At 42.6% G+C, this 15,000-nt stretch overlaps 3 protein-coding genes across 3 annotated transcripts in view; 2 read left to right on the forward strand and 1 right to left on the reverse strand.

Moving 5' to 3' along the window:
• ppox (protoporphyrinogen oxidase) overlaps positions 1-1,123 on the forward strand; it is a 7,826-nt gene extending 6,703 nt beyond the window's left edge. Inside the window, exons 11-13 of the mRNA XM_065958320.1 lie at positions 24-173; positions 286-328; positions 695-1,123. Of these exons, the coding sequence (XP_065814392.1) occupies positions 24-173; positions 286-328; positions 695-831 (330 nt within the window). The 3' untranslated portion in view covers positions 832-1,123. The remainder of the gene's footprint in view (positions 1-23; positions 174-285; positions 329-694) is intronic.
• A 1,030-nt stretch (positions 1,124-2,153) lies between these two features.
• Positions 2,154-8,588, reverse strand: rbm42 (RNA binding motif protein 42). The gene is made up of 12 exons (XM_020654581.3): positions 8,274-8,588; positions 7,549-7,605; positions 6,282-6,417; positions 6,122-6,188; positions 5,308-5,370; positions 5,036-5,196; positions 4,752-4,922; positions 4,399-4,533; positions 4,163-4,280; positions 3,735-3,832; positions 2,517-2,613; positions 2,154-2,429 (listed from the first exon to the last, which is right to left on the reverse strand). The coding sequence occupies exons 2-12, from the start codon at positions 7,602-7,604 to the stop codon at positions 2,317-2,319; spliced, it is 1,215 nt and encodes a 404-aa protein (XP_020510237.1). The 5' UTR covers position 7,605; positions 8,274-8,588; the 3' UTR covers positions 2,154-2,316.
• A 466-nt stretch (positions 8,589-9,054) lies between these two features.
• LOC109999526 (aldehyde dehydrogenase 2 family member) overlaps positions 9,055-15,000 on the forward strand; it is a 12,845-nt gene continuing 6,899 nt past the window's right edge. Inside the window, exons 1-6 of the mRNA XM_020654585.3 lie at positions 9,055-9,248; positions 12,657-12,761; positions 12,886-13,026; positions 13,721-13,800; positions 14,035-14,146; positions 14,804-14,932. Coding sequence (XP_020510241.2) covers positions 9,129-9,248; positions 12,657-12,761; positions 12,886-13,026; positions 13,721-13,800; positions 14,035-14,146; positions 14,804-14,932 — 687 coding nt within the window. The 5' untranslated portion in view covers positions 9,055-9,128. The remainder of the gene's footprint in view (positions 9,249-12,656; positions 12,762-12,885; positions 13,027-13,720; positions 13,801-14,034; positions 14,147-14,803; positions 14,933-15,000) is intronic.

Here is a 15,000-nt window from a genome sequence, read left to right on the forward strand (position 1 = left end):
TACCTGATGTCCCTGTCCTCCAGGTGATGATGGGCGGAGCCTGGTTCCAGGAAGTGTTTGGGGACCCTGAGTCAGTAACCGAGGACGATCTTTTGGCGAGGGCGACTGAGGGCGTACAGAAACACCTGGGAGTGACCTCGGCGCCGAGCTGGAGCCGGGTGGTCTTACAGAGGGTACGACAGGAAGTGCAACACACTCTACCCGCCCTGAAAAGACTCTGCATGTTTCTTAAAGCGCCTCGAGCAGACGTTAGTGATGTAACGTTTGTTGTTTGTGTCTCATCAGGACTGTATCCCTCAGTACTACCTGGGACACTTTCAGAGAGTGGGTGAGTATCGACATTTACAGCAGGAAGTGAAATGTTCACCGGGTGTTTTTGAAGCATTTCACAACTTTTACTGTCCACATTTTTCTGAAACATTTTGTCACCATCAGGAATATAATTTTCCTTAAACAGTGAAATGTCCCCTTTCAACATTTGACGAGTTGTCTTTGTGCTTTTTTCCATCAAATTTGTTGTTACAATGTTTTTGAAATTCTTCACATTCTGTTTTTATTAATATCTGACACAGTGTCCAGACTTTTTAGAAATGTGGTCGAACTGCAGGAACTCTTACGTCCTGATTTCCTCCTGTGACTGACATCACATCCTGCACTGTTAATCATCCTTTTCAAAATGTGTCTGTCTCTCCAGAGTCCATACGCAGCTTCATAAAGAAGAACAACCTGCCGCTGTCTCTGATTGGCTCCTCCTACGACGGCGTGTCAGTGAATGACGTCATCTTTGGTGGACGGAACGCCGCCGAGGAGCTGCTGGGAAGTGTGGTTTGATTCATCTGATGAACGCTGGATCATCACGGCACCAGCTGTTTGTTTACAAAGAAATTCACTAAAGCATTTAAAAACAGATTCATGACCTCCGTCGTGTCAGACTGCAGCGTGAAGAGCCGACCGCTTCTTTGATTCATGATCCGCAGTCACTAACTTCAGATCTGCTTCATCAGCTGTGAATGTAAAGACAATGGAGCTGCAGTGTTCAGTCCCTTTGTCTTCAGTGTCGCTGTGTAAAATTAATATTGTTTTATAAAGAGTAATTTAAGTAAAAAAAACTGTTTCAAACAGAGTTGTCTAACTTTTTGGAGATTTCCATGATACATTTTGGGTCAAATGTGCAAAATACTAAATGATAAAGGTATCTTACTCTCTGATCAGACATTAAGGAAACATGCTATGTTGAAGTGCTGGCTTCTCTGACAACAATGCAGCAGCCAGTATGTCCTCCTTCTAACTTTAGATTCTGCTCCTGAATGCTCTGGATTTGTTTGGACCAGAGAAGGTAGGCGCTTTTAAGACACCGCCCCTCCCACAGGGCCATTTTGAACGCCCCTCAGTTTGTCAGATATGAGAGCAGTTATCAGGTCAAACCAACAAGAGAAGTGGTTCAGATAGAAGTGATTGTACCCGACCTGAAAAGCCTCTGCTTTTGAAAAATGGAGAGAGGTTAGAACACAGAAAGGTTTACAGACCCATGCAGAGCTGGATAAACACTGAAGCTTCAGAGTCCACCACATGGTGACCTGAGTGAGCATCGACTCTAGAGAGGAGGGGAGAGAAATGCTCTCTGCAATGTTTAGAATTTGGACTGCAGTACCCATTTTAAACACTAGGTGTCAGAGTTACATAATGTCCAGCAGGGGGCGACAAAGCAGTCTGGTTGAATAGAAGTTTATAAAATGGTTCTACCTCAGTTAAACGTTTTCTTTAGAGTTCATGATCTCAATCTGTAGTTTCAGCATGATGTTCATTTTATAAAGCATGGTCCCGTTTAGAGCTAGGGGAGGGTTTAGGGCGGGGCTACATGGGATTGACAGGTCACTACCATGGCAACATGAGAAATGTCTTGATTAGCGATAGATCGTACTTAAAGACACTCTGAGGAGTCAGCTGTGTTTATTCATTAAGAATGCCCTCGTTAGTAAAGGAAGCACCTCGCTAGCTGGTGTTTCCTCACTCCTTTCTCCTCCAAACAATCGCTCCCAGCCAAGACCAAAAGTCAGAACTCAAAGCTTCAGTAAAGTCTACAGACCCCGGGGTGGCGTCACCACAGCTATGTAAACACAGAAAGTGAAATGATCAGTCTTCATATCAACGACTTAGAAATGATGAATTTATTGAATGAAGAAATATTTCAACTCTATACAACTCCAGAACGTCTCCTGATTGGACAGATTAAAATAACAGTCCTGCTCTCCTGCAGTGCTGCAGTCTGTCCACTGGGGGGCAATACACACATACACACTCATAGACACACACACACTATCTGAGGCCCAGCTTCTTCTTCTCTTTCTGTTTCTTGCGGACCACCTCCATGTTTCGGTCCTTCCACATGCTCTTCCTCAGCTTGATGGGTCGACTGCCGACGTATTTCCCTGAAAACAAACGCGAGTGGCCGAGTTATTTATCAGAGTGGAGGTCGTATAAACGAAGAGTGTTTGCATCGTCATCATCAGACTCACCGTTCATCTCCCTCATGGCTCGGACGTAATCGTTTGGATCCTTGAAGCTGACGAAGCCGTAACCTTTTGTCTTTCCTGTTCGTTTGTCTCTCACCACCTGACAGTGACAACAACAAACAACAACAATCAAACAACAACAATCAAACAACAACGACAACTTTGATTATTGTCTCAAACTATAATAACAAACTTTATTTGTATTGCAGCTCAAAGTGCTTTACAGCAGAAAAAGACAAAATGAGCAACACATAATAAAATAGCATGAAATAATAATGAAATTACATTAAAAAGGCATAAAAGTCAAACTCCCTTCTAACGTCGCCACCTCGAGCCTGACCTCACTAAAAACTCTAAGGTGCAGAAGTAAGTTGTAATATGTAGTGAGTTAGCCTCCCTGATATCTAAAGGTACGATTTTCTTTTGGCTGCTGCTGGGAACCTTCAGTCGGCCAGTAGAGGAAGATCGGAGTGTCCTTGAGGAAACATAGTGGACAAGAGATGTTGGTCATGTAGCTCGGTCCTGTTCCATTTAGAGCTTTGTATACAAGGAGGAGGAGCTGAAAATCTATTCTAAAAGTTAGCAGAAGCGGGTGCAGAGAGGCTAACTCTGGACTAATGTGCTCTCTCCTTTTTGGTTCTCGTTCAAATCCTAGCTGCAGAGTTTTGACTGAGCTGAAGCTTCTCTGTGGTTCTGTTGGGGAGGCCAGTAACGAGTGTTATCAAGTAATCAAGTCTGCTTAAGGAGCAAAATGTTAAACATTAAAATACAATTTATTTCATTATTATTATATAATTATTATTAATTATTTTGTATTATTAATTATTACATTTATGTATTAAAATATATTTTTTAATTTAATCTATTTATTTATTATTATTATTATTAATAATAATAATAATAATAATAATAATAGTTATTATTTTATTTATTAAAATACACAGCTCCAGATGCAGCAGCTGTTGAGGACTGGCTCTTTGATTAACAAGTTTAATATTTACATAACGTTTGATTTTTGGTTAAAAGTCTTTTGTTGAACATCGCTGAGCTTCTCTTTAGTTGTTTATGTTTCCTAAAAGTTGTTTTTAGTTGTAAAGTTTTCTGATTTTGTAAATAAAGAATTGTTTAAAATATGCTTATTCTTAGTCCCTTGTTCTTTTCCCCAGTTGTCATTATTTAAAGAAAGTCACCAAACATAAAAGAAGAAAGAAAAGCTCAAACCTTCGCTTTGAGGAAAGACGGGTATCTGCTGAAGGCTCGAGCCAGAATGTCGTCGTTCACCTCGTTACCAAGATCGCCGCAGAAAATACGGAAATCATCTGAGACACGGAGAGAGAAAACATGTTAGTTACTTTATCACCACGTGAACGTTTTATCTCCATCCTGCAGCTGGAAGTATCAACACAGTCACATCCAATTCATAGGAACATTTAAAGATGCTCATCTCATGACTTCAACGTGATCATGACACCAACATGTTAAACTTCAATACGATTCCTGTTTGGAAACCACGGCAACAAAACTAGAAGTCCTAGGCAGCCAACATTAGATGATTTCTTGTTTTAATAACCAAAACATCTGAAGGCAAACTCCTGCACTCTGTCTCAATCTCACAGATACGTCGGCAACCTTTGGGTTTATTTATTTACCTGTTTCCCACTCCAGCAGACTGGCGTCCTCCCAGCTCGTTCCTGCTGCGGTCCGGATGCACTTCTTCACCTTCTCCCCCTTTCCTTTCTTCTTGTCCTCTGTGGCGCTCTCTACAGGCTGAAGCACGAACACACAACATTTGAGGTTTGAACACGTTGAAGGAAAAAGTAAATGATTTATCCTTTTGTGTTAAGGCAGAAAAACAGATGGAGAAAAGATTGCTTCTGTAAAGTACCTCAGGCTGGGGGGGTTCAGGCTCGGGCATGCTGGGTCCGATGACGTTGCCGCTGTCCTCGCTCTCCTTCTTGTCCAGCAGACCTGCAGCGATCACTGCAGCCTGCTGCTCTGCGACGCGCGCCGCCAGCTCCTCCTGAAACGTTCACATGAGAGACGCTGAGACCGGCTCACTGCCTGATGGAAAAGCAGCAACACTATAAATGACCCCATACTGCTTTTAAATGCCCCCAAGCAGCTCTGTCTTTTACAGTGATGCCGGCCAAGTTACAACATCTTAAGTCGAGTCAGAATGCAAACTTCCTGCCGTCTGTAGAAAACACTCATGGAAGACAAAAGGCAAACTGCAGATACCATTCTGGCCTGTCTCTGAGCTCGGACGTCGATCCGTTTGTGACCTGCAGGAGTAGGAGGGGCAGAGTACACGGTCGGAGCAGCCTGGATGATTGACGGCGTGGGTTTGATGGGAGGCGGGGGTCCCTGCCTCATGGGAGGGCCCGACACCATCGGGACCATTTCCCTGACCTGAGACAGACACATCGATACACACCAGGGGGGGGTCAGACAGTAACAGATGAGACGGGAAAAGTTTACCCGTTTAACCCGTTAGCTGAGACTGTTGTCACGGCGACACAGACCTGAGGGGCAGGCGCAGGAGGGGCCATGTGCTGGATGGGCTGAGGAGCTCCTGGAGGTGTCTGAAGTTGCAGGTTGGGAGGGAGCATCATGGGAGGAGGCGGAGGGGGCCGGGGGAGGGGAGGGGCCATGGTAGGACGCATCATGGGCATCCTCGGACCGCCTGACGACACAGAAACACACAAACAAGTTTTTACTTTCTAAATGTTTCTGAAAATATCGACTTCTGTCAAAGGAATAAACCAGTCAAATAAAAGTGTGAAGATGATCTCACCAGGTCTCTGCAGGATGTGGGGCACAAAGGCCGGTCTCAGCATGGGAGGACGGACTGGAGGGACTGAGACAAACACACAACAGAGTGTGACTTCACAAAACACTAACTTTAAATGAACGATTAGAACACATTATTAGGAGTTATTATCAGGAGGTCACAGTTCAGTACTAATTCATTACAGCAGAAAAAAACAACAAAAAGTCCTGAAGGCCTAATTCTGTGTTCCCCTGATTTATTTTTGAACTGGCAGTGTCATTTAGAAGTACCTGTAACCGTGAGTACCGGCTGTAGTGTATTAAACAAAACAAAATAAAGAAAGAAGAAAACACAGAAAAGAAAAACATCTCCTGATTTGCAAATATAAAATAAATACATTTTAAAATAAGACTAATTCATTAAAGAGCGATGTTTCACATTCATGACGACCCTGTGAGCACCTCGTGTAAGTGCATGATGATCACTCCGAGTGTGACAGGAGGTTCATCTATCTGTTGTTAGTGAAACAGCAGTCACAGCTCGTCCCCACACAGCTCATGGAACTACACTGTGCCAGACCCCCCCGGCCTGTTCGATGGCCACGTCTGGCCCATGTATTTGAAACACAAGAACATCAGGTGAGTCGTCTAGCTCCGCCCTCATCTTGCTGCATGCCTCTTCTTCTTCTACATCTAATTTTACTTCTGTGTTTTTTTATCTAATAGAAGTTATTACCGCCACCTGGAGTGGGGTGTCGATAGTGAGACGTCTATGCAGCACTCATACCGTTACCCCCCCTACATAACATTTAACTGAAAGGTCTTCTTTTTTTTTTTACCTGGCCCCACAAAAGTCGGGGGTGGACCAACAAAAGTAGCAGCTCGAGCTTCTAGCGTCTGCTGAACCTGAGAGAGAGAGAGAAGAAGAAACCAGGTGTGAGACGGAAAGAGGACATGAGACAGGATATATGACGAGCAGATACTAGAGAATAAACAGACCTGTCTGTAGGTGTTCGTGCCTATGATGGGTCGAATCATAGGAACCGCAGTAACAGAAATAGCAACAGGTAGACCCTCCATGACAGATGGACCTCCTGCTACTGGTACTGGACCACCGAGGACCTCCTGCTCGAAACTGAAACCAGAGGACAGAGACGGAGTGAGAGGGCTGTTTTAAGAAAGCTGAAGAGAACACATTTTAAAATGTTTAAGACTATAAAGGCAAAGTAGAAGTTATAACAACAGCTCTTTGATGAATACCTACTAACTTAATGATGATGGTCTCCATATTATTGATGATGATGATGATGATGGTAATGACGATGGTTTTTGTTTGATAACGACGACTTATAAGATGGTTTCTATACTGATTAGAGCTCTCAAGAACTGCCCTCAATGTTGTGCTTTGCCTCTGGTCACTTCCTGTCAGCACCTGTGTGTCCAATCAGACTCAAAGCTGATCGTTTGCTCTTACTGACATTGTTCCCTTTTTTCTAAATCTTTGCTTGTGTTGTTCTTAATCTCTGATGTACGTTGCTTTGGAGAAAAGCGTCTGCTAAGTGAATTGTAGAATTGTAAAACATCTTAAATCCTTGACAGAAAATGAAGTAAACGTGAGGCATGAAGTTCCCACAGACCTGCGTGTGTCAGAATAAGATTTACCTGTCAGCTTTTACAAATGACTCTTAAATCATCTCAATTTCAGTGTGTGATTGTTTGCTCTAAATATTGTTTTTTTTTGGTTTATTTTTATCATTTTAAGTGTTGGAATTGTGTGTTTTGGTATCCGGAAATTAAGATTTAAGATTAAGAGATTAAGATTTTACTTTTATTACACACATAGGCTGAAGTATATACACACATGCACACAAACAGGATCCTATGGACATGCATTAAGGGAGAGATGACAGAGTGACTGAGCGGCCCACAGTGGGTGTTCCTGAGCTGGTGGTGGGGAGGGGGTTTGGTGCCTTGCTCAAGGGCACCTCGGCAGTGCTCAGGAGGTGATCTGGCACCTCTCCAGCTACCAGACCAACTTCTGGACTTGGTACGTCCCGGGACCCTCTGATTCCCAACCCAAGACTGAACTACTGCCGCCCCATCATCTCAATTTCAGTGTGTGATTGTTTCCTCTGAATATTGTTTTTGGTTTTTATCATTTGAAGTGTTGGAATTGTGCGTTTTGGTGTCCGTAAATCTTCGTACATGAAGGAAACCTCCATCATTTTGAAGGCTTATATAAAGTTTGTTGATGACAGATACTCACAGAGCCATCTCAGCCTCCATCTCCTTCAGACGCTCCTCTCCTGACTTCAGCGCCATCCTGAGAGGAAAACAAAAACACGTCTGGATCAATATCAACATCGATATCCACAAAACAAAAACACATTTTGATTTATTCGCACAAATATAAGAATACATCAAAATAGGATTAACAAAAACATAAAAGGTGTGTCAGGAAGGAACCTCACCGCTAAACAAACTGAATTACACAATTTAAAAACAAATAAACATAAACACAGTAACCTGTACACGTATTCACACACTGAGACACATACACACAACAGAAAGACTGAACATGTTAACTCTCATTTGAGAGAGAAGACACCTGGACACTCAGCACTTTGATATAATGATGTTATAAATGATCATCTACTGGAAGGAAACATCAACAAACTGTCGAAACTGAACCAAACACTGAAAACGTTTTGATTCTATTATTCATTAAATATTAATTTAAAAGATTGACTACATATTGAAGTATTTACATAATGTTATAACTGAATACCTGCACACATGTATAGTCCTACATGTTGTCATTGATCCTCAGAATAAATAAAACATTATAAACTAACTTTAAAGAGATTAAACAGAATGTTAACTTTACTTCTGCAGCTTTAAAATGAGATTAAAAACATTTCTGGGCAACGTGTGTTGACCTAACGACCTCTGCATGATCATAATCTCAACCTTTCACATATCTAGACTCACCTTGATGGATTATTTTGATGCTTTTTGTTGTTTTTTTAAACTCCTGCTGGATTCTGTGCAGTGAAGCTGAGGCTAGCACCGTTAGCAGGAGCTAGCTCAGACAGCGAACAGCCTCGATTTACGGTATAAAACAACCACTAACGACGCCGATAACCGCTGTGAAACCCGCTTATTGATTTCTACGTGACTGCTGATGAATCATGTTTCCGACAACATCCATGATTCACTAAAAAGTAACAATAACTAACGAGCTGCAATACGAGCAGTGCGCGTACGTTGAGGAGAGCTTCTTCGTCTTCTCTATTGGCGGTAGAAGAACAGAGAATTGGCTCTTTACCGCCACCAACTGGTATGGAGTGTAATGTGTCACGTCCGTAATAGTTACAGTCTATGGTCACGTCTCAAATAAATAATAATTATGATGATAATTACAATAATTACTGTTATATATATATATGTATATATATATATATTTTAGGGCCAGGTTAAAAAAAAATATATATATATTTTAAATTACGAGATTAAACTCGTTAATTTACGACTTTGATCTCGAAAATGTATTTATTTATTTATTTATTTATTTATTTATTTTTACGTGGCCCTAATCCTCCGTCGTATGTTTGTTTGTAGGTTTGTATTCATATTCATTAAAAATTCCCCCGTTGCCATAGAAACAGCAGCTTAAAGAAAAATCCCGCGCTTCTTTTTAAAATCACGCGATGTTGTCGAAGCTGGGAGGGGGGGGGGGGATTACGTTGCGAATGTGGGCGGGGCCTACGGTTGAGCTCTGCGTCAGGCCGTTAGCTTCTTTCGTTCCTTGTTCCTGTGACGTTTGGTGTCGAGAAAAGAAGCACCATGCTGCGCGCTGTGATCACCAGGACTCTGGCCGGACTGAGCAGCCGCCTCTCGGCTTGTCACTTCTCTGCGGCCGCTATCCCAGCTCCGAGCTCCGAGCCCGAGGTCCAGTTCAACAAGGTGAGCCCCACACCGGACATCGGCCCACTGCAGCGCTCAACAAGTGTCTGCTGGAGCCCAGCAGAACGTTTTACCTGATAATGCACCGTAAAGGTACCGAAGAAGAGTTCAGTTAAACACCTGTTTACAATATTTTGTTAAAATCACGACTGTTATCTGCTTTTGCACGGAAAAACAACAAGTTTCTGCAGCCTCGCTTACCAACTTTACTTGAATTTAAGCAGTTCCAGTTAAAAAGCTGCTGCATGTCGAGTATCTGGATTAAACAGGTTAAATTCAGTTATTACAGGTAAACAAACTTCTGCTGCAGGCGCTTCACACACCCTAACCCTAACCCTTACCCAGAGGTTATCTAACGTTAATTATTTACTCGTGGTTCAGACCAAAAAGTCTTTTTTTTTTTTTGAGAATCAGGCTGCAGCAATAAACTCAAAGCGTGCCGTTACCTGTCAGGTAAACTGGGACATCAACTGCGCATGCGCATTCACATAATTTACGGTCATCATGCAACGCTAAACCATGCTTCATGAGCTGCATTTTACTAGTTTAGTATTAGTAGTTACATATTTAATCAGTAGTAGGTATTCTTCGGTCATTCAGCCCTTTTTGTTTTTATTTTTATTTTTATTTTTTATTATTTTTTTAAATCTATTTTTTTTGTTCTTTCTTAATTTTTATTTTTTATTTAAATTGTACTGTGTTCACTTTTTGTCTGCAATCTTTGCTCTGTGCTGCTGTAACAATGTAAATTTCCCCATTGTGGGATAAATAAAGGATTATCTTATCTTAAGTCATCGACAAGATACACAAAATAGTAAATATACAGATTATTAATTTGTAAGTAGACATAGTAAAGTATTCGAGCTGTCGAGTTTGTGTTTTCTGTAAAGTTTTTCTAAAGAAAGAATAGTCTATTTTATAAACTGTTGTGTGGACTTCATCAGCGGTAATATTCTGCAGACAGTGCTGAGAGGATTGTGAACTGTGGAGTCAGAGAGCGCCCTCTGCTGGATGTGAGAAGTTGGCATGTTATTGCATTATTTAGGTAAACAAACAGTTTGGTGACAGACTCATAACAGCCCATATTGATGGTGAATCCTATAACCAGTTTATGATAGATTGTTCAAAATGACACAGGGGAACCAGGAAGTAGATAAAAAATGATGCAAACAGAAGTGTGTAAATTGAGTATTGCAGCTATGTCGGCATTTGCAGGTCGTCAAAAAAAAAGAGTGTTGCGAGGGGCTAAACACGGTAGTCAAGTCATTTATTCTACAAAACACAATAAACTACAGCAGCAGTTATCAAGTCGTAAAATCAACACGTGCAGTGCAGTGTGGCGGTCCACAGAAGTGTTCTGCTCCACCCACCACCGGTAACAAGAAGACCGCAAACAAATCAGTAAAACAAATACACAATCAACTTTTATATATGGCTCCTGCATCAAGGTTTATATATCGCTCCATCACATATTTTTTTAAAGAAAGAGTTGTGTAATTGTTTGTCTTTGACATTTTTAATTATTAAAAAAATAATAATCTATCCTCTTTACTCGGGTATTATTTGATCAAACCAAACAACAGATTCTAACAAATCGATACCAAATCTCTAAAAAAAATAAGGTCGGTAACATTTCTAAAACCGTTTTGCCAAAGGAACAAAACAGGATTTCTTATTAGGTAATATAACTCTTTAATGTTGAGTCACTTATTAAGTATTGATGAGGAAGCTCCAAGACCTTCCTGTGTGATTATTTCAGACACTATGTTGTTGTTCATTCAGACAACACGTCTTTAATCAGATCATGTTTGGTTCTTTTATGGTCACATGTGTGGTTGTAGAGTATCTAGGTTCAGATCTGGCTACATTCCTTTCAAGCTTTTAGGTGCGTGTTGGAACAGCATCAAAACCCCGCATTGTTGATCGCATGAATTTGTGAGTTAACAGACGTCTCGTCCCTCTTCAGCAGAACCTGATCCTCCTACACTGCAGATATTCTTATGAAGCAGACATGTCAGTTAATCATAAGAATGTTTGTGTGTTCCCTGCTTTCTGGTTCCCTCACCCTCTGCCCTCTGCTCTCGTTATGATGTAACCGATCAGGTCACACAGAGGCCGCTCGCTTGGAGCTCACAGAGCAGAAGGGCCGAGTGTTTGACATTAAACAGGAACTTGATCTTTGTAAGCTTCAAGACAGAGAGGTTATTACATTCATCCATTTTCTTCCACTTATCACATAGGCAGCAGGCGTAGAAGGTCACCCCAGACTTCCCTCTCCCCAGGAATGTTTTCCAGCTCCTCCTGGAGGGATTCTGAGGCGTTCCCAGGCTAGACAGGATAATTAATCTCTTTAGTTTTAAACTCTGCAGCCTTATACTAATGAGAGGAGGAGGAACACTTAGCACTAATCAATAAGCTTCATGTGTTTCTGGTTGAAAGATTATTGTGGTCGGGATCGTCGTTATGATAACTTTGACTTGAGCAGCAGTTTGTAATGGATCAAGATTCATTTGAGGATTAAAGAAGTAACACCTTTTAATAGTTGCTGCTTTTTTGGGGGGGAAACTTCCTCATTCATTTTCTTTATAGTAACTAAAACAACAACAACATCATAACAGGCAGGCCACGACCAGCGGATGTGGATCAGTTGGTAGATTCAGTCTCAACAGGAAGGTCGTGGGTTCGATCCCCAGCTCCAGCTGTGTCCTTGGGCAAGACACTTAACCCAAAGTTCTTCTCACTGCAGCAGCCTCTACCTCCAGCCTCTAAATTCAAGACCCTGTAAACTAAAGAATAAACCAGAAGCTTTTATTAAAAACATTAAAGACTGACTCAGTCGTTTTCTGTGTAACAGATTAGAGAAACAAACACTGACTTTCCTTCGGTGTACGAAATAAAGTGCGTGATTAATTGAAAGGTTGTGCGTCAGTCTGTGCAGAAAGATTCAGAATCAGATTTTGGTGTTTCTGATTTGTCGGCGTTTAAAGCTTCTCTGTGTCTGCGTACCTGGAACTCAGCTGTGGAAAGAGCAGCGTGTCTGTGCTATTGATCCCTGAGAAGCAGACAGCTCCAGCTCTCAGCCTGTCGTTAGGTCGACTGACAGTTTCACTGAGACGGCATTTCCAACATGGCGGCTGCTGCAGATGATCCTCCAGAGCCCCCTGCAGGAACAGATGTGTGACGTCACTCAGGCTTCAAACATTCATATTTACAGTCTCTTGAAAATCACATGATTCAAAAAAAAAAGTCTGTCTCTGAATATGCAGCGAATACTTAATAGCTTTTTTTGTTTTAGAGGACCACACACACACACACACACACACACACACACACACACACACACACACACACACACACAAACAACTTAGTGAATAAATGTGTTTAAATGAGGCTTTTTGAATGTTTCAGCTGTTCATCAACAACGAGTGGCAGAATGCAGTGAGCGGGAAAACTTTCCACACCATCAACCCAGCGACCGGAGAGGTGATCTGTGAGGTGGCAGAGGCTGACGAGGTAAACACACACACACACACACACACACACACACACACACACACACACACACACACACACACACACACACACACACACACACACACACACACACACACACAGATCATAACGTGTTGTCTTTCAGGCTGATGTCAACAAGGCGGTGAAAGCAGCACGTGATGCCTTCAAGTTGGGGTCACCATGGCGACGGATGGACGCCTCACACCGCGGCCTGCTCCTCAGCCGACTCGCCGACGCCATCGAGAGAGACTCGGCCTACCTCGCCGTGAGTCAGTCGTTAATGTCGATCCTGATTAAACCTCCAGTTTGGTTTGTTACCACTTTTGGATGAAAACGTGTTAGAAAATGATTAGCTCAGTCGATCAATACAACATGTTTTACCACGATCTGGACGTTTGAAGACGTTTTTAATGCCATTTCACTCTTAGCACTTCTCTTTCACATCGGTGACTCAACACAATTCTACAATTTATTCAGCAGACACTTTCGCCCAAAGCTACAAACATCTGAGAGTAAGAACAACACAAGCAAGGCTCTAGAGAGGAGGGAGCAACGTCAGTTATGACAAGTCTAGTCCGACATAAGTGCTGACAGGAAGTGACCAGAGGCAGAGCACAACATCGACAGCTGCTCTTGAGAGCTCTAATCAGCATCAAATCTATCCTAAATAATGTGATCGATGTCATCATCAAAACCATTCAGGTTGTAGGTGTTCATAAAGAGCTGGGTCTTTAGCTTTTCCTTAAAGGTCTAATGGAGTTTGGAAGTTCATTCCACCTCCGGGGGGCGACAGAGGAGAAGAGTCTAGTTATCGTCTTAGGACCCTGTTGTGAAGGTTGGATCAGACGCCTTTCATTGGCAGAGTGAAGACCTGGAGGAGCTGTTGGTTCAGCGAGCAGTAACCAGGAGTCGGCGTCGTACATGTTGTGTTAACTTCATGCTGTGTTGTTGACTCACAGGAGCTGGAGACGCTTGACAACGGGAAGCCGTACGCTGTGTCTTACTGCGTGGATCTGCCCAATGTGGTTAAATGTCTCAGGTAACACACACACACACACACACACACACACACACACACACACACACACACACACACACACACACACACACACACACACACACACACTCACTCTCTGTTGTGTAATCCAGCAGCAGGATGATGCTGATTAATCTCACTTCAGTTTAATCTCTTTAAGAGGACATCAGTAAAGATCTGCTTTTGTATGAGCACAGGTATCACTCCACCACTTGTGTTGTGTTGTGTTGTGTTCAGGTACTACGCAGGCTGGGCCGACAAATGGGAGGGAAAGACCATCCCCATCGATGGAGACTTTTTCTGCTACACGAGACATGAACCCATCGGAGTCTGTGGACAGATCATCCCGGTGAGGGCGCTCCCCCCCATATAAGAACAGAACACAGCTCATCACATGAGTGGGGTTATTTATCCTGACCTAAATCTGCAGACTGCACATTTTTAATCATATATATTCAGTCATGAGGCTCAATATGTGATCGGTTGTCCTCTTGTGGGTGAACTCTGTCCCCCGATAGAAACATCAACATTGTATTATTCCTGAATTGGCTTGACATGATGCCAGAATTCCTTAATTTGGTACTATACAAGTAAAATTACAAGTACAAAAGTCAAGATATTGTCTCAGAACAGGCTGTTTCTCTGTCTGTACCTTTAAATATGTAAATGAGCTGTGTCTGACCACGCCCCCTCTCTGGAAGGGCTTGGGTGTACTCGGTGCTTTCTCGCTCCATGTCCTATTGTTTACGATGAGAAGGCAGACTCAGAGGGCAGAACAAACACCTAGCTGTGGGAGTGTCACCCACCTGGGGGAGGGGCTACTGCCCTTTGTGATGTCATGAAGGGAAAATCTCCAAACGGCCTATTTAAGCACACATTTACTGAAAAGTGGAGCAGGCAAAAGACGGAGTGGATGGACTTTTCTCATCATTGGGGGGTTTATAGACGGACTAGAGACACATCCTCATATCTCCCTCTCTCTCTCTCTCTCTCTCTTTCTTTGCAGTGGAACTTCCCTCTGCTGATGCAGGCGTGGAAGCTCGGCCCGGCCCTCGCCACAGGAAACACGGTGGTGATGAAAGTGGCAGAGCAGACGCCGCTCACAGCGCTCTACGTAGCCAGCCTCATCAAAGAGGTTATTTAACTCCATCTGTGTTTGTGAGAAAAAATATTGATGATCATGACATGAAATCTTAATTAAGT

Source organism: Labrus bergylta, chromosome 8 (assembly GCF_963930695.1).
Source record: "Labrus bergylta chromosome 8, fLabBer1.1, whole genome shotgun sequence".
Taxonomy (NCBI): domain Eukaryota; kingdom Metazoa; phylum Chordata; class Actinopteri; order Labriformes; family Labridae; genus Labrus; species Labrus bergylta.

Bases quoted from the DNA above. Each gene is read 5' to 3' on its own strand.
- rbm42 (XM_020654581.3), bottom strand. From the start codon at position 7,604: ATGGCGCTGAAGTCAGGAGAGGAGCGTCTGAAGGAGATGGAGGCTGAG. The intron at 5,371-6,121 runs GTAAAAAAAAAA...TGTTTGTCTCAG, and splicing joins CCCGACTTTTGTGGGGCCAG to TCCCTCCAGTCCGTCCTCCC. The intron at 4,923-5,035 runs GTCTGTGTCGCC...TGTCTGTCTCAG, and splicing joins CTCCTGCGCCTGCCCCTCAG to GTCAGGGAAATGGTCCCGAT.